We start from the raw sequence: 23,899 nt of genomic DNA, 5'->3' as shown, positions 1-23,899 counted from the left end.
GCCTTGGATGACTAATGGAACATCAGTGTACCTGAGCTGCCTCCTTGATGGCTTGATGCCAGTTCTAGGAGCAAGCCAAAATTTGAATTCTCATAAGTCAACAACAGAAAGAAGAAAATATTTAGTGGGAAAATAAAAGGTGGTCCAAGGACAATGAAAAAAAAACTGAAACCAGTGCGGTTGTCTAGATCTACTTTCCTTTTCTTCTTTGATTCACTCTATGAGTCTGTGAAAGACCATTTTTACCCTTTCTTCCAGACAAATGTTGTTAGAGGAAGTAAGTCCACCTCCGCAGCCATCCCTTTGCCCAGCAGCTGAACCCCGCCGCTCCCTCTTGCAGTGGCACTCCAGAGCCAGGGCAGCCCACAAGGAGCAGGGAGGGGGAACAGGCTGGCAGCTGAAGGGCAGCACGGGCTGCAGCCACCAGCTAGCACAGTCTGAATCTCCTGGACACCGGTCAGTAACCATTTCATATATTGCTAAACTTGAACTATAAACTGCAATTGGTAAATCTGCAGGATTCATCAAAATACACCTGGCTAACCTTGAAATTATCAACTATTACAGCTGTTTGGTTACTTTGGAACTGCTTCTGCTACGTGACATTAGCTCAAGGCCAGATCTGCAACTGTCTGCATCAATCTGGCAAAGCTTTCTGCAGAAAGGTGACAGAGAAGAGATGGAACAAATTCTCTCCAGAAATGGTTAATCAATAGCTTGCTAGGTTGACTCAGTGCCATTAGATACAGTAGTGTACCCACTGTATATAAATTGTGACCTGTCTTCTGTTTCATTCTCAGTCACCTCTCCTGCCATCCTGATAGTTACCCATTTTCCACTTGGAAGCTTTTGGGCATTACCAGAAATGTTCCTGGCATCCTGGATCTGGGGAACGGCAGTAATACTTTGTTGTGTGTCTTGGTTTCTTCTAGGGAGGAGGAGAAGGTAAGGACTCTTTCTGTAAAAGCATTTCAGTGTGTGTGGCCTTTATTTGTGTCAAATATCCTGTGCACATGACTAAGAGAACTGTGGTCAGACATATGCAGGACAGCATAGACAATGCTGTAGTTTGGTCTTTTGAGAGATTTTTGCCCCAATCAAATTTTTGTGTATGAACTCTGCAATAATAGTGTATTGATGCCTAGAGGTAGCTGTAGATACAAATCTATGCATCAGTAAGGTAATTAAAATATGAATATGTATGTCCTGATTTCCTAATGTTCTGGGCTGTAATTTCACCTGTATTGTAATCACAGAGAATACCTACTTATATGTAATTATTGTTTAATATCTACTTACAAAGATTTTTATATCTAGTAACACAATTTAATACAGGTAATATTTATGTATGAGGTATGTTCCTTAAAAGCATTTATCCTACTGACACATTTATATAAGGAGTGAGTAATTTGCTTAACTCTTCTTATTTTTTAATTTCCACAGTCATTTTCTAGTTTTATTTTAAAAAGTTTAATTAAAAAAAAAGGTGAAAATAATTAACTTCATTTACTGCAAAAGCTGAAGTATTATATGAAAGTTATTTCAGCAGTCATAATGTCTTTATGCAGGAAAGCTGTTTCTACTTAAAAAAGAAAATAATTTAAACATATGCTTCACTTTAAGTATCTTAGCTTAATTTACAGCATGTGCTTGATGACACATTGTCTGAAACACTAGCTCTTATGCTTACTGAGGATCATAGCAAAATTCCCATGTTTTTAGAAAGATCTGTTCTATTAATGGGATATGCCAATAATAACAACCTTTCTATGCTAAAAAGTTTCTTTGCTTGGTATTCAAATTAAATTGTGGAAAAAATTGTCCAAAAATGTATGAGATAATATTAGTGTGATGGATTATTTATTAATGTGACAATTTCATAACTGTGTTTTAGCTAATGGCAATAATTTTACATTTGATGAAAAATATACATATGAAAAATACACATCTGATCCAGGGAAAAGGAATATTACATAATCAACCTGGTTTATTATGTGTATTATTATGTCTATCAATAGTTAAAGTTGTTCTTTCTTACATAGCTTAGCTCTTAAAGGGGAGAAAAAGATCTGTAAATAAACTACTTATTTGGGGTTTTTTTCTTCTTTTTTTTTTTCACATTACACAAAGCCTAACATCAGTTTTTTACATACCTGATATTCCTGGAGAAGAGATCTTTATACATAATTTTAAATGGAGCTTTTGTTTGTGTTTTGTAGGCGGCAAGGTGAGCCACCACTTGAAAATGGGTTCCTTCCATACCTGGGCTGTGCCTTGAAGTTTGGTGCCAACCCCCTTGAATTCCTCAAAGAAAAGCAGAAGAAGCACGGCCACATCTTCACTTGCCATGTAGCAGGGAAATACATTCATTTCCTCACTGACCCTTTTTCATACCATGCATTGATGCGCCAGGGAAAACACTTGGACTGGAAAAAGTTCCACTTTGCTACTTCTGCCAAGGTATTCCTGGTTTTACTATCTAACATGCAAAGTATCTGCTGACATACTCAGTTAATCCCTGTAAACATAACTATGCCTTTGGATAGTTATGGATTGGTTTCACATTTCTGCACTTTTACTGGTTTAAAATATGGAGGTCTTTTTTTTCCTCTTCCTAAATGGAAATTTGCAGTGATTTTGATTGTTCTAAGACTATACATTATTCTAAGACTGTACATTATTTTATTCCATTGTTATCCTTCCCTCTAGTAAGCTATGAAGTTATACTTTGGCTTTTGTTTCTGTTAGACTTTATCATCCAGGTAATGACAGGCCTTACTTATCATGCATACAATTTATTTTGTGACAGGCTTTTGGGCATGGTAGCATTGACCCAGCGGAGGGAAACACCACTGAAAATTTTCATCAGACTTTCATTAGAACCCTTCAAGGCAATGCCCTAGATGCCCTCATTGAAGCAATGATGGAAAACCTCCAGTATGTCATGCTGCAGTCAAGAGCACCTAAGCTTCAGTCTAATACCTGGGTGACAGAAGGACTTTATACCTTCTGTTGCCAAGTGATGTTCGAGTCTGGCTTTTTAACACTTTTTGGTAAAGAATTTAATTCAAATAATGACAAAAACCTATCATCAAAGCAGGAAACTGAGAGAGCTCATATCCTAAATGCCCTTGAAAACTTCAAGGAATTCGATAAGATTTTCCCAGCCCTCGTGGCGGGGCTGCCTATCCACCTGTTCAAGAGTGCCCACAGTGCACGTGAGAAGCTGGGAGAGGCCCTCCTGCACAAGAACCTCCTGAAAAGGGACAACCTCTCTGAGCTTGTCACCCTGCGCATGTTCCTGAACGACACCCTGTCAACCTTCGATGACATGGAGAAGGCCAAGACCCACGTGGCAGTGCTCTGGGCCTCTCAAGCAAACACCATTCCTGCCACCTTTTGGACCTTGTTCTATCTTCTTAAGTAAGTCCCAATACTTGTTGCTCCCAAACAAGAAAAATATTTATCTTTCAGGAACCGATTCATTAGTACAGGCCAATTCCACTCCTCGATACCTCATCAGTGATAAAACACACTGTTTGCAACAAAGTGCTGTGTTGTTCAGGACTTCCACAGAAAAGCCCTTCACCCATCTGAGAACAAGTGTGGTAGCACAGAGCAATTCTTTAGAAGCTTTTTTTTTGTTAAGAAACAGCACTCCAGGGCAATGCTACACTTTGTCAAGAAAGCTTTGGAGTAAATCTGTATGATATGACATTAAAAGTGCTAGTTGCAGTCAAAACATTAATTGTATTAGAGGCTACAAATATAACTAGACATTTTTAGACCATCTCACTAGAGCAGGCAAAATGATGTTTAACTTTATTATTGTTTTCACAGATACTTAATAGAAAATAATTTATATTAAATTATAGATCCCACTGAAGCTCTACTGTAGATTGCACCTGCTGAGCTTGCTGCTTGTGAGAGAAGTGCACAGCTCAGATAATGCTATCAAATGTCCATTTTAGAGTAGGCCCTTTCTGGATTATCTGCTTCAGCATAACTAACTCTAAATATGTGTGTAAATTCCTAGCACTTTTCACTTATCATATCTACTTGCCAATGCTATTTTTTGAAGTTATTTAGTATTTTTTGCTCCAAGAATGCATTTGCTTTAGATTTCCTGGACTTGGAGTCTTTTAACACCCTGATTGTGTCTTCGTCAAGACACAATTGCACCCTCTTTTATTGTGGTTATATATTTCACCAAAGCTCATATATTCCATGTCTGAAAGAAAGGCTAGATGGTGAAGGATACTATGTGGGCTCTTAGTATTAGGAAGATTCTTTTCAGCTAGACACAATATTGTCACATCAGCCAGAATAAATGATGTTATAAAACTGATCTATAATCCTGCTCCTAAACTTTCTACCTGCAGTGGGGCTATTTCCTAATCTACAACTGGCTGGTTTTCTTCTTATTTTTGGCATTGCTTTTTAGTGCCGGTACTGTTTGTTACCTGAATTACACACATCAGTTCTGTCCCACTTGTCATTGCAGACAAAATCAAATACTTGGGATTCCTTTATTTTTCTTTTTTTTTTCCTTTGAAGTTCTCATACCTTTTCCAAGACAGGAAAAAATGGAACTACAGCATTTTGCTGCAACATTTTTATTTTAGAAGGTTGTACTTGTCGGTCAACAAAATAAATTTTGGTCAGAAAGAAAGTTAATAGCAAAACCACTTCTTAAAGAATTTTTAAATTTATGTTATACCTTTTCTCTTTTGATCTTAGGAGTCCAGAAGCAATGAGAGCAGCTACCAAAGAAGTGCAAAGTGTTTTGGAAAGTGCTGAAGAGAGTATCAGCTTAGATGGCAAACATATTTCCTTGAACCGGAAACAGCTGGATAATATGCCAATACTAGGTATGACTATTTTATGTGGGATTCTTTTATGCAGAAATCACACTACAATTTCCATGGTCTTCTGTTTATTACCATATAAATGCTTGCTATAGAATTCCTATGGAATTAACAAAGAAACATTAGAACAGGAAACTATATGTTCCTTAGCAGTAGCCAACACAACCAGGCTTCCCAATGTCCCAGGTGGTGAGACTATCAAAATTCACATGAACAGCATTTTTTCATGGGTAATGGCATATCTCAATAATCCTACACTGCTACATAAAATAGACACATGGATAATTCTGAACAATATTTTGTTTGATTATGTCTTTAAATCAAATAAAAAGGTGTTGCCAAAACTTAAATCCCTATTCTTATTATGTGAAGCAATTATAAGAATACCATTACTTCTATTTCCTCTCAATATTTTTCAAATTATAATTTTTCAGAACTTACAGAGAGTTGTTATAATGCTGCTTTTTAACTACTGTTACTTAAAAAAAAGTCAGCTAATATTGAAACAAAAACTTCCCATATTACTTTTTTTTTCTGAGTATGGGTTTCTACACAGGACCTCTTAAAGCTTTAGAAAATTCCGCTCACTGTACTGTTTCTTTTTCTTGTTATATTTTCAGTTTTCACTGGTTTGGTCTTTATAGCAGAGTGAAAATATGTCTCACTTTTGAACATTCTGTTTTGTCCACTATAAGCATTCTCTTATAGTGGGGGAAGCAGATTAGGCTCTCTGTGGTATCTGCAGAAGTGATAGAAATGCTGAAAAGAAATTATAAAGATACTTTTTTAGGCATTTAGAAAGTTAATATTAAAATATTTCTTCTAATAAATTCAGGGTTTGATAATGACTCTGAAATAGTTCAAAATCCATGACCTGCCCCCAGTATGTGAATACACTGTTTCCATTGCAATCATTCCTTGTCCTCTCCCAACAGACAGCATCATCAAGGAGGCAATGAGGCTCTCCAGTGCATCCATGACTTTCCGAGTGGCCAAGGAGGATTTCACTTTGCACTTTGAGAACGACTTTTACAACATTCGCAAAGATGACATTGTAGCTCTTTATCCTCAGCTGCTGCATTTCGATCCAGAAATCTATGCTGATCCCTTGGTAAGCATTTTTTTTGCAAATTGCATTAAACTTGGTGCTCTGGCAGAAGTTAACAGGCCTTTGGATAAAGCACTTATTGAGGTGCCCCATGGCTGGTGCTCTGTTGTACCCCAGACAATCCATTCTTACACCTGAAGATGTGATAACAGGAAACAATAAATAAATAAATAAATAAATAAATAAATAAATAAATAAATAAATAAATAAATAAATAAAGCATTATCTGCAAAACATGTTTAAGTGTAACCAAAAGGTGTGCTATCAGCCTCAGACAGCCCTTTACTTACTGTCTTCCTGAGTGAGGGAAGATCACCATGATGAGGGTCTTTGAAGAAGGATGAGGATAATAGTTTCTCAAAGGCAGAGAATTAGATTTCTTCCAGTTCTCCTTTCTCCTTCTGCCACTTGAACAAGAATGCATGTTACAATCCTTATTTTTAGAGGTCAGGAAAGAAAAGGGGAGTTATCAGCAAAGAACCTGGGATCCTGTCCCACATAACAGAACTTCTCAGAGTCCATTCTTTCTAAAACAGTCCCATGGGGGATGGTGGTACTGTACGATGCTTATTGCTGGAGACATCCCTTTCCCAGCCTGCATTTTGTCTCTTAGCAGCTTTATCTGGCTTTTGGAGGTATCCAAATACCAAGGAACCCTTTTGTGTGTTTAATTGCAGACATTCAAATACGATCGCTTCCTGAACGAGAAGGGAGAGGAGAAGACCGACTTCTACCGGAACGGCCGGAAGCTGAAGCACTACTACATGCCTTTTGGGACAGGCATAGCAAAGTGCCCGGGCAGGCTGTTTGCTGTCCATGAGATCAAACAATTTTTGGCTCTGATTTTTTCATACTTTGAGATAGAGCTTGTGGACAGTAATGTGAAGTGTCCCTCTCTAGATCAATCCCGTGCAGGACTGGGTATTTTGCAGCCATCCAATGACATTGATTTCAGGTACAGGCTGAAGTGCTTATGAATATGTGTTTTGTATTATGCATATACACTATGTACTAGTAGTACATAAATACACTGTATATACTAACAGTACTAAATACACTGTATAACATATGCTTTATATACATTTTATGTATATATGCAAATGAAATGCTTCAAGTCTTGGGTGAAAAGCTATGTGAAGATGCTAATTCACTATTTCAATGAAAAATGGGCACAAGTGTGCTACCACCTACAGTGGGTTTAATGCTCTATTTTGATGCAAATGTCTCCCTTTTTACCAACCCTTTTGAAAGGCAAGTTAAGATTTTCCATTGTGTGTGTCCAGCAGCCAGGTTTTTTTTCTGTCAGCAAATACTTTCCCACAGGTAGAATTTCATGAGCTAATTCATAATAATTTCAAGATTGTACTACAATTAAAATATAATCTTTTCTATAATTGAAATGTTGGGTGGGGGGCTAGGCCTCCTCACAGGTGAAATAAAGTTTTTGTTGTATAAAGGCATATTCACAGTGGGGAGGGGAGAGTTTCCTGGGGAATTACATTTATGGTTTTATGAAAAACTGGAAGAAGACTTGAAAAAAACCTACAGAAATATTCACGTTCAAGTGAAACCTCAAAACTTGTATTATAATCTTTGTAAGATACTTATTTTTAGAAAGTGCTAACTGTGTTAAAATAAATTATATTGGCTGAACCAAATGCATCTCTAGACTGTTTGTTGTTTTAACATCTTAACATTAGGGTTTATGCACTCATCCAAAGCCACCCAAACCAGTTTTAAACTAGCCAACTCAAATACCAATATGGAGATAAATAAATAAATATCTACCATATATTCACCAGTGGTTCTGGCTGCATTTAGCCTCATTGCCTAAACTCCATATTTCCATAAGCCTCTTTAGGTCTTCCTAGTCTAATTCCATTAAAGTTACCATAGGTAGTAGTATGCCCACACATTTTATTTTCAGTGGTGGCATGTCCATAAGAACAATAGTTTCAGGGTTAATATAATTTAGTTCTCTCTAACATCCCTGTGCTTTTCTGCTGCAAGTGGTAGATGTATGTACATGTCACAAAAGTCCATTTTTTAATGAAATTTTTTTGGTCTGAAAGAGATGGCTTTCTTATCATTTGCTGATGAAAAGATCAAATGGACTTAAAACATTGTTTTTATCCTGCTTTTTTCCAAGAACTTAGGTCTGACCTTTTGTCCTTAACTCAAAAGATGAGATACAGGACTACTTGATATTTTCAGATTTCACATTCTGGCATGATATCCAGCTTAGATGATAGAACTCTTCCTATATAAGGATTTTTTGATTGAGTTCTACAATTACTTTGAATTTTCTATTCTTTTTTCCTCTTACTATCCACTGTGCTAAATATTCAAAGGTTAATAAAAAGATTATGCAGCATGTGCATAACACTTTATTTTGTGCGCAACACACATTCATTATCTGTGTGTTGTCTTTGTAATTTTATTTAATCTTTTTGCATTTTCAAAGGAGAACAGAGAACACCGATTTCTTGCACCATGTATAATATTAAACAATTATGTATAATGCAAAGGGGTTGAATTATTACTTTGGTTCTCTTGGTAAGGGTAGTATCCAGTACAGCTTGTTTCCATACTTCTGCCAATTATATTTTGTATTATTCATATAAATTATAACATATTCAATGTAAGCTAATTTGGAGAGTGAATGGCAAGCCTGACATGTGCCCTGGTACTTGTTTTTATCATTAGAGTATCTGCTCCTTCTTTCTTAAATAAATCCTGCTTGAAACAGCAATTTTTGAGGGCAGCAAGGCTATGCAATATTTTAAGAAAAACACACTTCCTTGAAGAAAAGGAATTTAACATGGAAAACAGCAACAGAAAAGAGGTAAGAAAACTGCTAAGCTAATTCTAGATTGCTTCAAAAATTATGCCTCTTTTACATCCCATTGTCTGCTTCAAACCAACTGCTCCAGACTTTTCTGGCTGTGGTTTAAGGGGTTCTTGTGAGTTCCTTTGGTCAATGAGAAATTGAAGTATTCAGTAGCTCCTCAAGCTGATCTTTCAGCTTCCCAAGAGTGGGAGAGTAATGGAAGATTGGTGAGGAAGATTGTGAACCTGGTCAAATGGCTTGTAAGCTGAGGTGTCAAAAACCATGTACATCATTCCAGTTATTGTTTAGCCTCCTGTGCTGGACAACACCTGTGTTCAGATAACATAGTCCTGAGACAGATTTAGAGGTATCCTGTTGAGCATGGGTGAGATTCCTGTCCTGATGTGAGAACAATCAAGCAGTAGTAAACTACACCTGCATGAATCCCTGATATAGAGGGAAAAAGAGAAGGTTTGGTGATCCCCTAACACTCAGAGAGCTCCATGGTGCCTGCATCCCTGCCTGGGTGCTGCTTTGGGAATCCCCCCACTGGCATCACTATTTAAACCCAGACAACAACCAAGCACCAAACAGCCAGTCACTCACTCCCCCAGCATTAGGATCAGGGAGAGAATCAGAAGGGTAAAAGCAAGAAAACTTGTGGTTTGGTTTCAACAAAACCAAATTTTCTCTCCATTTCATGCATGCTGTTTTGGTTGCTCCTGTGTCCTGCCTGAGCTGGCTCACACACCAAGGAATACTAACAATAGAGAACTCAGGGGAAGGTAAAAATATCAGAGGATCAACCCACAGATTAAAGTCCAGTTCTGAACATTGTGGAGAAAATAATGACTAAAGTGCAGAACCACAAAGTGGTGGAAACCAGCACTGTCACCAGACAGGGCCCTGCAAGGGTGGCTCAGGAGCTCCTGCCCAATCTCCTGTGGCACCATGGTCCTCACCACTCAGCCTGGGCCACTCCTCTCTTGCTGGGATAGCAGCTCTCCATGGATGGCTGGACCACATAACCTATAGATTGATGTGCAGTGTGTATAGAACAGGGTCAACCAGCCCTTTCTGCTCAGCTCAGGACTCCTGTAGCCTGAGGATGATAAAACATGTCTGCAGGGGACTCTTCTTTTTTATATTGACCTCGTGTTATGCAGATGAAAAGTCCCAGTATAAGCCCCTAAGTATGCTTCCACTTTGTGACAAAAGACACACAGATGAACTGTTTGAATAGCTTGGATATGGATTTCCTTTTTTTTTTTTTTTTCCTTAATATATATTGGGCTATATACAAGTATTTCTATTTACTGCTGTAGCTGCTAATTTTCTAACCTCAGTTAAACCCCTGTTAAGGGGGTTGCACAGATGCAAGTGAGGGGAGAAAAGAAAGTACAAGGTCTGTGGCACTATGCCTCAGCTAATGTAATCAAATACTTCAGCAATCAATACTCATCTGCCTTGCCAGGGTCACAAACACCACAAGGTTATACCAGGGCAATTCTTTCTGCTGCCTCTCCTAAAAGCAGGACTTGTATTAAGACAGGAAAACAAAGAAAAATAATACTAAAACCATAGGAGCAATTAGACATACTTTGGACAGATCCAGGCTGGTAACAAGCAAGCAGCCTCTGCTGTGGGCTGTGTGAGTATTTCACATTATATACTTACTATTTAAAATGCATGAAGAGGTAGGGGCAGAAGAGGAGCCACAACCTCAGCCTCCAGGTGGGCACCCTAACCAGTAGGATAGCTCAGGCATTTTCTCAGGGAATTTGTAGCATGTTTTCTCAAAAAAAAAAAAAAAAAAAACCAGACTCAACAGGATGATTTGCATGACTTCCTGACAGTGCCCTTAGAGCCAAAGTGCTCTCTTAGTTGAGAGAAGATTCAATTTCAGTTTGGGATTGCAGTCCCTGAGGAAGTTAGTGAGTTCAGTCTCTCTCACACCCCCAGGCGACAACTCCATGATTGTGGTTGTCCTGTATAGGGTGAGTAAGAGTGAGGGATAACTCTTGAGGAACACATAAGTGTAACATAGATTAGGCACACCAGGGAGATTAAATGTTCAGATTTTTTTGGACCCAGATGAGCTGGACATTGGGTGGTCAGATGCCTCTGAACAGTGATTTGGGGATTAGGAGCAAGGCACAAGTTGGCTGAGAGAGACCACATGGCTCATAAGCCAGCAGAAGGAGCATTTTGGGTGAGCAGATTGAACCTAGGCAGTGAAAATGTTCTAGAGTTTTTTCAGGCTAAAAGAAATCTTTACTGATCATGGAGATCTTGGAAGTGACATGGTGACTACTAATGAAACATGACACCATGTCAGAAAACAAGACAGTTTTACAGTTCTGAAACCATGCTGGCCACAGCTGTTGTAACAGAGCTGAGTTCAGGCAGCCACTCTTCAACATGTCAACAGTGGTTTTGAGCATAGATTTTTCAACCCTTCTTCAATTTTTTTTTTAATCTTACTGGAGGAATATCAGGATAAACTGGTACTTCTGTTATGAGACCTCTTATGCAAGTTTCTGATGAAATAAAAGAGGAAGCAAAAAGAGGAAAAATCATGGGATAATTTTTCTGAAGTCATGAAATACATTTTAGAGATAACTATTGCTTAGCTGATGATAGCATGCTTCAATTTGTTCATGGTCTTGGTCTAAACAGAGAACTGTGGCACCATAAATAGGTATTTGCCATTTATGAACTGTGTGACTGCCTGTTGACTTTCAAAGTGCTCTATCTGAAAGTCAACAGGCTGAAGATTGGACCATGATCTTCTGATGCTCCTGCTCATTGTAGGGAATTAGACTAGATGACCTTCCCACCTAAATTATTCTATGATTCTATGGTTCTATTATCTCCTCTCATTTACACCACCAGCTCCACACAGTTAAAGAACAGGCAGATGAGGCTTGATCATGCTCATGTTTTGCTGCATACAGGGGTTTTGGTGGTAAAAGCAGTGATTGCCTCCTAATAACCTTAGAATTAAATAACAAAAAGGTTACATACTATTAACAGGAGTGCTATCAGTGTAAATACCCACCTTGCTAACTCTTGTTTACTTTAATTTGTTTTCTGCCAAGACAGACAACTCTGTGGGAGACACATTTTAAATCAAATGATCTTCAGTGACCCATGAGTCATGAAGGGAGAGAGAGGTCACTTCAGAACAATTCACTAAAGAGACATAGATTTTTAAAATGAACAGTTTGTTATATTTAAATCATCTATAAATAAGATCCTGTGGGTTCCAATTATCTTTTTAAAGATAACAGTAATTACTAAAATTTGTCTCATCAGATAGCAGGATCCCATAGAAGTTTTGAAAGATTAACACACCTTGGCTGGCTGAATCTCTGTTGTTTTGAGAACTCTTTAGTGCGACTGGCCATGTAATTATTTCTCAGTAACATTTGTGTAACGGCGACTGGAGAAGGATTGGAAAAGGCCCCCAGTAACTGCAGACTTGAGACATAAAAACACCCAGAGGACGAACATTAAATACCATAGGCTGGAAGAAGTCAAGCTAGAAGTCACTTCACCCTAGGTGTGGAAGGAGGTCCCCTTTACCCAGGGCAAGAACAAGCAGAGCTTTCTTGGGATGCTTGTGCAAGGTTCCTAAGGAACAGATTTGCTCTCAAAGGTGCTCAGCAGCTTTCAAAAATTCAGCTGGTTTTGTGTTGGGCTCTGGAGGGCTTTGGGAGGCCTCTCTGTTTGTGTTAGCTGCAGTAAGCACCCTGTGCAGAGTGCTGGCCGGCAGGAGCACAGAGTCAGTCCCTGCTGTCTGCCCCGGGATGTGCCTGTGCTCTGCCAGCTGCTCCAGCCAGACTCGCCTCTCACTGGGTTTGGAGAGACAACAGCACCAGACCCCACCTCATCTCAGCCCGTGTTCCATATGGACACCTGGACTCTAAAGGCAAGCCAGATCCCGCAAGGGAATTGAAGGCAGATACAAACATTTTGTGCCTGTGAAAAAAGCTCTGTTCCTCCCTTGCCGAGAGCTTCCATGTCTGGTTTGAGGCACAGGGTGAGGGAGATTGGCCCAAGGGTTGAATCACCGGGTGAGAGGGGAACTGGGCCTTGATGACCTGCAGTGACCTTAGCTCTGCTCTTCTTTAATGATAATCACTCCTCAGGCTGAGGGAAAGACTTCTCTGCTTCATGCAACATTTCAGCTTGACTGCTCTGCCCAAGTAAGCAAAACCTTGGAAAGGTAAATAGTTAAGGGAACACTCCCTAAAAGTACATCCTCCGCATTGAACGGAGAATTTCATGGCTATTTTGTTTCTTCTTGGAACAAGGGCTAATGTCCTTATAAGAATGAAAAGCTGATGTTAAAAACAACAGGGAGAGCCGTTAATGATGCAATCACATGAGTTGTGTTCACTGTGCCTCATACTCTTGGTACATTAGCTGCTTACATGTGTTATTTAGACACAGCAAACTTGGCTAAACAGACCAAAACAGCTGCTGTCCATTGAAGTTCTATGTCTGGACTTAGAAGAGATTCTCCTGTGTCTGGAAAGAGATTACAGTCAGAGGACTGTCCCTAAAACCCGTTGATTTAATAATCCTGTGAATTTGCAGAAACCATAGCCAGAGAATAGGGGTGCTGGATGCAGATATAAGACATATACCACACTGCAGAGGTGTCTGCAGATGAAGTTCCTAGTGAAGACACTGCAGTGCCACAAGAGAGTTGCCTGGCTGCAATTCAGAGGACCCCAGCTCCCTGCTGATGTTTGTGGCACAGGCAGAGCAGAGGTGAGGGATGAAGGCCAGCACCATCTTGCCCCATTAATGATTTTTAAAGCTAAATGGCAGCAAACATTACTTTCTTATTCCTCAGCCTTCGCTGCTAAGTATATTTTACAATCATTTTTTATTACTAATGTAATTTCCACCCAGATAAGGACTTGGTATAAGAATTGTACAAACACAGAACAAAACCACCATGCTTCTCCCAGGGATGTCACAATCTAAGGAAGAGACAAGGTGAAACCACCCATCTAGAAGAGGGCCAGGAATGAATGAGGCAGCATTGCCAGAAGGACAGCTGGTGGTCTGGAGAGACCAAGAGGTCAGTTAAGGTCAAGTGTATCAGTGACACCAAAGCATCTTGATCTGGTCAGGTCTAAAACACTAGAACTGGGCAATTAATACCAGATGATAGAGACATGAGAATTAAGGTACAAAGGTCCTTGGAAGCAAAAAAAGTTTATATTTGGTACTATAAAGAATTCAGGATAAGGTAGCAATGGAGGAGGGATGACAGCACAGATAAATGCTCTTTGTGGCAAAAATACCAATGGATGTAGCAGGAGAGGAGAGGACAGCACTGGAAAATTACTGCGGCACAAGGAGGAAACACTTGGGTGAAGGTTTTGTTAGGAGAATGGCTATGGAAGGCCATATCTTATCAGCAGTTTTGCAGAAGGCAAGACAACATTTGAAGGAGGACACGGACAGTGACAGAGATTGCTGATGGGTGACCAAAGGAGAGCGAGGATGGGGTTCTGATTTTGAGTCTTGAGCCCAACTGAAGACATTGTGAAGCAGCATCACTTGAATGAAGCAGGTATAAACTCAGTTGATGGGGAGCCAGAATAGCACTTCAAAGCAGTGCTCCAAAATGTGATTTTTTTAATGTGCATTCATCAAGCTGTGAAGCAAGAAAGGAACAGAACACGAACAGCACAGAAATAAGCTTGCATTAGGTAACAATATTTAGGGAGGAACAAAAGGTTAAGGGAGGGCATGACAGGGTGGCTCTGAGGAGATACAATTGGATGGAGTCAGAAGATGAGAAGAAGAGGTCTGCAAGAGCATGGCTCTGTGGAAACCGTGGATCTCAATTTTCAGAGTAGATCTCAGACAGACCCTATTCCAAAAAGTTACTCTGTAAATAAAATACAACAGGCTGAGTCCACATGCATGTACTATGCAAATATTTGCCACCACTCTGATCAAAGTAATTAGGTGATAATGTCCAGCCTTGAAAGTGGCCTCGAACAGCGTTTATTAAGGTGTTCCACTACTACAGCTATTGCTAAAGATCAGTACATCAAAGTGTACCATCAATCAGCCTTGAACCTTGTGCAGGGGACTGCCACTGAGCCATACAGAGGGAAAAATGTATCTGGAGCCTGACAAATGAGACACACATGCAGCCACTATTACAATTTATGTATTGTCAAAAATATGCTGGATAACAAGAGGTAGCTAAAGGAATACAAGATTTTACTGCTTCTTATGCTTATCTGGGGAATAATTCTAATATTTTTGGGGCAAGTTTTTTTCATAACCTAAGAGACTTTATTTCTAGTTCCCAATTTCAGTGTAATAGTGATTTTGGTAATGAGTATGTGGTAAGAATACGAGAAAGAAAGGGAAATAATGGGTGCCACATATGAAACTATACTGTAGTCTGAGAAATATTAAGTTTGTGCCGCCAAAGACTACAGGAAAATAAGACTAAAAAAATATTTAAAGTCCTGTTTTGAGAGTGACAGACACCCAAAATAAGAGTCAGTTCACAGGTTATGAAACATGAATTAAGTTTCAAAATTCATACAGACAGTGGAGATCTGGCCAGCACATGCAGGCAGCTGAACACCAGCAGCTGCCAAAGTATGTGGTGTTACTTTAGGGTAAACCAAATAAATGTCTACATTGACATGATGGCACTCACAAGGGGTTTGACTCATTTGTCCCCACACAGGAAGTAGAGACATTGAAATACCCTGCAGTAACCCATGTATCTCTAGGCTCCCTTCATACAGACTTACAGCCCCAAAAGTCAGGTGTCAAGTCTGTTGACCTCATGGTGTCTTCAGAAACTGAAAAGCTCCAGGAATCTGTCTGTGGGATAGCTGCCTGATCAAGCCCTAAACACCTACTGAACAGAATGGGAGCTGGGCATTTTGCCCATACATAAATGAGCACAAGTAGATACCTGCATTTAAGTGCCCTAACCTTTGAACTGAATCCCATTCTCAGAGTTTTGAGGACCATCAAAGAAATGCAAGCTCTGAATTCAGTTTTGGTCATCAGCTTTCAAAAGCAAATTTTTATATCAACAGGAAAAAAAGCTATTGAGCATGTAAATAATAAAACTACCCTGGAGATTTCTGCTCTTGATTGTACTCTGAAAGGAGGTCCTGGAGAGACAGTGTTTTTCGTTCAGGAATTGTATCATGCAATTTTTGCATAAACTAGGCAAGTCAAGATTGCACCTATCTGAAAAATAGTTTGGCCAACAATTTCTGAGGGAAAAATGCAAATTGTAGCCACTAAAACCAGATATACAGGGTTCATATTTCCTGAAATACAAATTTCAATTGGAAATAAGAAAATTAATTATTTCCTTCTGTTCTATTCAAAATGACACATTCCTGGTTTTCTTCCATTTAAAAAGCTTTCATTTCAAAATTACTTCAAGTGAAAAGATTAAAAGATGGAAAACATATGATTTTATTAAATTGATCTATACTGGCTGTCAAAATGTTTTGGTTTGCTGAAAACTCTGACATATTGGACTTAGGTCAAATCTACTAAATGGCTATAATCCAATTCTTTCTGGAATTAATTATTTTCATAACTTCCTTAGTAACTAAAAATTCTTTCAATCTTACTGATAGAACTGTTAACTTTCTGCTACCAGGCACTCATGTATTGAAACCTATGAAGAACTCATACAGTATTTACTTTCAAAAACATTTACCAACCAATTCTTTGGAGTTCTTACACAGTAAAAGTTCCCCAAGACACTAAGCACTCAGAAGGAGCTTAATCTAAAACTTTCACCACAGGAAAAGAAATCATGGTGTATTGCTCTTGAAATTGTCCTCTATAACATTTAGAATAAGGACAGAAAGTAACTTTGTATATTTCTATTAACTGGAATGAACAGATGTGTCTGAGCAGATTCCAAAAATGATTTTCCATCTATTGCTGTATGCACAAATACAGATCCATCAGACTAGAGAGATGTTTCTGTCTGCTGACATTAGATTTTGGTATGCAGTGTCTCATGACTATCACAGCCATAAGGCACAAAGCAGTTGGTGAGATGGATGTTGCACAAACCATTTACAATAAATATTCAGGTGCAGTGCTGCATCTTGGTTTTCTACTTTAAAATATAACAGAAAAGACCAATTTCCAAATTCCTAATCACTGTCAAATCCAAGTCACTGACTGGTATCTTATAATACTACATTTTTTGTTTTCTATTTATTTTGATACACTTCTACACATTTACATTCTTTGCTGCATGGAAAATTTTTTCATTTACTTGCTTATGCAGAGAGCAAAAGAAAACAGTCTCAGAAGGTAAAATAACAGAAGGTAAAAAACAGAAGGTAAAAAAATCCTGTCTTTCTCAGCTCATAGATGCATGTCAAATCTACTTCCATTGTTACTTCTTCCCCCCCAACTCTGAAAGAAATTACATTCATTAATCATATAATTCAAAGGAATAATTCAAAAGAAACCAGAAGAAAACTGGAAAATTCTTCTTGGTGAGAATTCTACCCTAAATCTCACTAGTATACAATAAAAAACTAAGTCATATTTAAAAAGTTCATAAAGTCATGATTCTAAGAGCAAAGATTATGTTTTAGTCTTTGTGGTCATTCCCTTTCTTAATGCCTATCCCCAACATTTGTGAAATAAAGGGAAAGAAATCCTTCTTCAAAGAGTTGTCACTGGTGACAGGGGTCCCAACAGGTCCACACACCTTTATGTTCCCATTTGACATGTGCACCACATCTGCCTTTTTCCTCTGCCAGGCAATTCATAGACTCATAGAACAGTTTGGGTTGGAAAGCCCAGACCCCCCCTCTGCAATGAGCAGGGGCATTTTCAACTACATCAAAGCCCAGTCCAAGCTGACCTTGAATGTTTCCAGGGATGGGGCATCTACCACTTGTCTGGGTGTCCAGTTCTGGTGTCTCACCACCCAGACCATAAAAAAATTTGTTTATCTCTAGTCTCCTCTTTTAGTTTAAAAACTTTACCCCTTGTTCTGTTGCAACAGGCCATGCTAAAAGTCTGTCCCCATCTTTCTTACAGGCCCCCTTTAAGTACTGAAAGACTGCAAGAAGGTCTTCCTGGAACCTTGTCTTCTCCAGGGTGAACAACCCCAACTTTCTCAGACTGCCTTCATAAGAGAGGTGCTGTCTCTTTACTTTTGTGGCCCTTCTTTGAACTCACTCCTCATTCCTGTGCTGAGGACCCCAGAGCTGGACACAGCACTTCCAGGTGAGGTCTCATGAGAGCAGAGTGGAGGGGCAGAATCACCTCTTCTTTTGATGCAGCCCAGGACATGTCTGGGTTTCTGGGCTGTGAATGCACATTGCTGGATCATGCCTAGCTTTTCATCCACCAGCACCCCTCAAGTCCTTCTCTACAGAGCTGCCCCCAATGCCTTCATTCCCCAGCCTGTGTTGGTACCAAGGGTTGCCCTCATGCAGTTGCCTGACCCTGCACTTGGCCTTGTTTAACCTCTGATGCAGTGCTCAGATGAAGGTCATAAGAAGTCACTTGCTGCTCAAGATTTGCTTTGTTTTGTTTGCCTTTTAACTTCCTTATCTATAAAACCCATTAGATCACAGGATGAGAACAAATTCCTGCTGACTTCTACAGCAATTCCATCTGTTCTGCTTTAGAACACAGAGGAACAAGAAAAAATAAAAGAAAAACAATAGAAAAGGGAAGTTCTCCCAGGCTGCACTATCTGCAGTTTTTAGCATGTCACGGGTTGACAGATCAGCTGCAATGATGGCTAAAACCACAATTACTGGGGTAAAACTGGGGTGGTAATACTGCCAAAGTGCTCTGAACTTAAGTTAAGCATGATAATTGTCCACTTAGTCAAAAAAGTCAAAAGATAATCAAGGTCTTTGATATGAAAAATTTAGCTTAGCTATGGGGGAAAAAAGTGCAGAGTGTAAAAAGCAGAATCCATTAGTCATGTCTGAATGAAAAGTGACAATCTTTCATTACTGAGTTAAGGAAGAGTTGTTTTCTTCTATTTTAATATATTTCTTCCAAATAATTTCTTAAATATGGACAAAAATATAGTTCTCAGAAAGAAGGTGAATCCTTGGAATATAAACTGGAATATAAATATCAGCCACACAAGCATGTCATTACTTGAACAGAAGAATTAGCTACAGAAGACCAAATAAAATGGATGAGGTGCAACATAACAGATGAGATCCTGACAGTACAGAAGTAAACTTTGTTGTCAGAGGATTCCCTCAGTTTCAGTGGCAGGTGTTTAAGAAGGCAAGAATAGGAAAAAAAAAAGGAATGACATTTATCATTTATCAGAGGTGGGCAGCTGCCTTCATGGGAAGTATAGACTGAAAGCTCTGTGGGTGCTAAGATAGCTGGAGTAAGAAAGCAGTGTCTTTCATTGTCACTCACATCTGTTGAAAGTTTTCTAGGAGAAATACCTGATATGAATGATAATCTATTCCTCCCTCAGAACATGAAGATAAAGAAAGGAGAAAGAAACTCCCCCTAGTCATTTGCCAGGACCTTAATTATATAGTTACGGGTTTTTTAAACTCTGAGTTGCAGGAATTAAATATCCTTATAACTGTGAACAAGCTTTCTATAACAATGCTACAGAATCTCAAGTTCAGTGACTATATTACAAAAATCCATATTATTGACTATCACTATTGTTACACGACAGGAAAGAGACTGATTTGTTCATCTAGAGTATCATGGAATCATAGAAAGGTATAGGTTGGAAGAGAGCTTAAAAATCATCTAGATTCCAAACCACCTGCCATGGGCAAGGACATCTTCCATAAATCCCCATCCAACCTGGCCTTGACCACTTCCAGGAATGGGGCATCCATTACTTCTCTGGGCAGCTTGGTCCTGTGCCTGGGATGCAATTAGGTCACCCCAGAGCCTTCTCTTTTCCAGGCTTAATAATCCCAGTTCTCTATCTTTCCCCATAGGAGAGGCACTTTATCTTTCTGACCATCTTCTTAGTAAGTCTATTAGGTAAATGTAGCTTTCTTAATAATAAAGACATCTCACTATTTGAAAAGCACTTAATAAGTGGTTAGTGTGCTTGTACAAAGCCAGCAGCACTCTCTGAGCTTGGAAAGGCTGCTGTTCTAAGAAAACTCATAAAATAAAATGTGTGTTTATTGGTGGCCTTGACTATGAGTAAAGGCCATTTGGAAATCACTGACTTTGGGTCAGCTCTACCTTCTCTGCTTGCGCAGTCAGTTGGGAAATAGCACCCACAGAGACAGCGAAGGCAAACAGACCTTGCCAGGTCGACATGTTCTGATATTGGATATCAGTCAAAGCAGTAGGAGCTACAGTTGATGGGAACAATAACACAGTCATGAATCTGATTTTTTATTGTTTCCAAGTTTTATTGCAGTAGGGCCTGAAGATTGCAACTACAACAAGGCAGACACTATTTTTCAGAACTGCAATCATGCTGAGAGACATGAAATCAGCCACAAAAAAACCTAGGATGAAAGCATTGAACATAAAGTTCATTATTCTCATGGGTGCCTACAGGCAGGCCAATAGGAATTGCATAGGAAGACAGAATTTAAAGAGACTTTCTATACATGCACAAAATAATGTTTAGATGAGTAAATAAATTAAAACCTCTGTGTGGGAGAGGCCAGTGTAAGTTAGAGAAGAAACATGAATAGTCAAAGTTCCTCCATAATTCTTTCAAGGTTCTAGTTTTCTCACATTTATTTACTTGGTGACACTATGACTTACTCCACATCCTTATAATATACATGACTTAAGCTTCTTTCTTAACTTGGGCCATGAGATACTATTACAAACACACAAAACCCAGATAGAACTGGATTCCAAAGGCCTCTGTGACAACAGGAATACAGAACATACTAGCTGAGTCAACCTTACATATTATTGAGTCCTATGGTGGCAAGGTGTGTGTGGTTTATCCAAACTTTTCAAGTCTTAGGATTTAAGAGTGAGGGGGAGGAAAAAGTGAGCCTGAACCCTGTGCAAATCCTTTTAAAGTCTAATTGTCTGATCTCTCCACTTTAGTCCTTTCAGCAAGCAAATACTGGCTTACAATTTTTTTATGTAGTGACCAAGGTTAGCAAGCAGTTGCTACCTGGTTTAAGGTCTGTGTCTGTTTCCATGAAATACAGTTTTCAGGAATTGGCCTTAGAAAATGAAACAAATTATTAGACTATAAGAGCAGGAAAAAATAATTTAATAAAAAACTTTTTGACACAACCATTTGCCTATATCCACTTATGCTCCCTCCTCTGCTTTCAATGATTCCTTTTAGACTACAGGATCTGAGGGCTGCTATGGGAAGAAGTCACACATTAATAACAATATGCAGAATATAATTTTATAGTTCAAAGAGGTGAAAGCATACATGGGAAAACAATATCAAAACAAGAGAGCCAATACTAAAATGTGATAAATAAAGAAGTGGAAACTACTATTAACATGTATTGAGATACTCATCCATGGACAAAGAGTGGTAACACTTTTCTGCATTTGGAGACAAAGTCTTCTCTATGGAAAATTTCTCGGTTTCTTATACCAAGAATCAGTTTGCTAAGTAAAGAAGACTTCAAATGCAAATAGATAGTTATCTATGCTTTTCTCTACTAACTGCAAGCTTTCAGAAAAACTAGTACTTACACTTTCACATTCAGGTTGAGGTATTGGTTGGCAAAATCTAGTTTAAAAAAGACTAAATTGTCATGAGAGACTGTAAGGAAATTTACATTGTGAACATTTGATTAATGATGACAGTGTAATTTGATTAGGAACAGTTATAAGATAAACAGAAATTAATTCTTTGCTTTGAAATGGAAATTTGTCAGTGGTTTACACAAGGCAAGCACTGAAGTTCTGAGGTTTCCATTGGTGCAAAACTGTAGAAAGCTATTGTCATAGAAAAGTTCACAAAAATGAAAATTTAATTTGGAAATCAGAAAATTTACTTTGTCCTCAAAGTGCAGTTACTTGGTAGTGTTAAGGTTAGAGCTAGTAAACACTATAAATTGTTTTGGTTTTTCTTTTTCTAGAACAGACAATAAAAATTCTTATATCAGCACCTAGTAAGACACTACAAATTCTACAAAACAAATACCAATATTATGGCCCTGAATAAACAATCCCTTCTATTCAGCTAGAAACATCGGATTAGACAAATGACTCATGGTTATTCCCATTTGTGAATTCTTGTTAGTATTTAAATGGTCTAAGAGCTCACCAAATTAATTTGGACTGGAAAAGGTTTATAAATTCAAAATAGTTGCTCTTCCAGAATAATTCCTTGAAGGATCTTTAAGATCTTTAAAAATTTAATTTTAATACAGCTAAGAATTTCTCTCTTGATTTATCTTAATGCGGTGTGGAATAACAAAACTACCTCCTCATATCCCTGAAAAAGAGCTAAACCACATAGCTTGTAGATCACATATTTAACTCCAGAGCAGACAGCTCCCAGTGAACAGAAAAGAGCTCTCTTTATTTCTCAGTTTTAGATGAAAAAGTTTTTGAACATAGTTTCTTTGCTTTAACCTTCAGATATGCTGCCAGGGAGCTCTTATATTATGGGCAGAACAAGACCATTACTAAAGGAGAATTACAACTAAAAAGTGTAAGAAGTTCAGTTCTAGTATCTGAGTTCTTTGATATTCAGCAGACTTTTTTTGGAAGGCTTGTAATGGAAATTTTGAATACATACAGTGATATACATAACATCTCCAGCCCATTGAATATGAAACATACATCAGAAATTATTAATTATGACTAGACAAAGGCAAAGCAAGTTGCTTTTCAAAAACTAAGCCACATTTTTTTACTTTATTTTACATCAGTACCAAACCTAAATAAATTTGGTATAATTAAAACAAATCTTACAGAAGGCCAGCATAACAATAAGATTTCAACAAACAAAACAAAACAAACAAAAAAACAACAACAGAAAGGAAAGTTGATTTTTAAGGCTGCTTCATTCCAGTAGTTCAGCTATTGAAAACTGTGTTTGAATTTCCCTTTGAGAATACCTGCATTGAATTGCCAGCTTTGTACAAGCTTCTAATTAGTGTTATGCTTTCCTCCCTGTGAAGTAACTGCCCACTTTAAATCACCTCATCCCTGTTTTCTTCCTTGTAAGTTACCAGTTTAGAGCTTTTTTAAGATAAGAAATTTAACTTAGGACCAAAGACTCAGTGGAAATGCTCTCTCAAAAGAGAGGTCGTTAAGAAGCAGAACCAGCATCATAAACTCAAATTTGATCAAACTCACTAATAACAAACACAGGGATTAAAATAATCTCCCAGTCACAAAGTCAATTCTGTAAACCTCAGATAGGTGTAGATGGTTCTGCTGCACTGTTTTCATCTAACCCCATTCCAGGGCCAGTGCTTTCCAGGCTAAATAGAAGCAACCCTACTTTTATTGTTTTCAGGACTGATTCCAATTATAGTCATCCTACAGAAACCCCAGAAGCTGACTGCTTTTGGTAGGCCATTGATTCAGCATTTCCCCCAGACTCTTGCTGCTGTCTCACCTGCCCAGAGAGCAGCACATGCCTAAGATGAGGCCTCCCAGCTTTAAGCAGCATGAGCAAGGGGGAGATGCATCTCTGTCTCTTCTCCCTGCACAGCATAAGACAATTTAAAGACCATGGGACCTGTAACTTAGTGCAAGCATCTAAGCAGGGAGCTAGCAAATAGCTCCTCAGAGTACTCATGTGCTCTTCCTTGCTTCATTTAATATTGGACAGATTTTCACCAAAGAGCAAGAACAGCATGAGATAACTGCTAATATATGCTAATTATACAAGTGTGTCCGGTAGTTTAATTAAAGCACAATGCTTGCAAACATCTCAGTGGACTGCTGAGGAAAAAACCAAAACCCAAAGACTAAGAAGGCTGTGTTTATCCAGAATCAATTATTACTGAGGAGTTTTCTTTAAGGAAAACATTCAGGTTTTGATTATTTGGCTCTTGTGTGCTAAAGGATTTCTAGGAAAGTCAAGCAGAGGTGAAGCTTGAGCCTTTCATAGGCTGCTAC

General features: G+C 38.6%; 1 protein-coding gene across 1 annotated transcript; it reads left to right on the top strand.

Annotated features, from left to right (window-relative positions):
* Nucleotides 1–865: 865 nt before the first annotated feature.
* On the top strand, nucleotides 866–6,953 carry CYP7A1 (cytochrome P450 family 7 subfamily A member 1). Its single transcript, XM_054643811.2, has 6 exons — nucleotides 866–945; nucleotides 2,220–2,460; nucleotides 2,810–3,423; nucleotides 4,741–4,871; nucleotides 5,804–5,979; nucleotides 6,654–6,953. The coding sequence occupies exons 1-6, from the start codon at nucleotides 866–868 to the stop codon at nucleotides 6,951–6,953; spliced, it is 1,542 nt and encodes a 513-aa protein (XP_054499786.1).
* The last annotated feature ends 16,946 nt before the right edge of the window (nucleotides 6,954–23,899 follow it).

Source organism: Agelaius phoeniceus, chromosome 1 (assembly GCF_051311805.1).
Source record: "Agelaius phoeniceus isolate bAgePho1 chromosome 1, bAgePho1.hap1, whole genome shotgun sequence".
Lineage (NCBI taxonomy): Eukaryota > Metazoa > Chordata > Aves > Passeriformes > Icteridae > Agelaius > Agelaius phoeniceus.
This window is presented reverse-complemented; position numbering and strand designations above follow the sequence as displayed.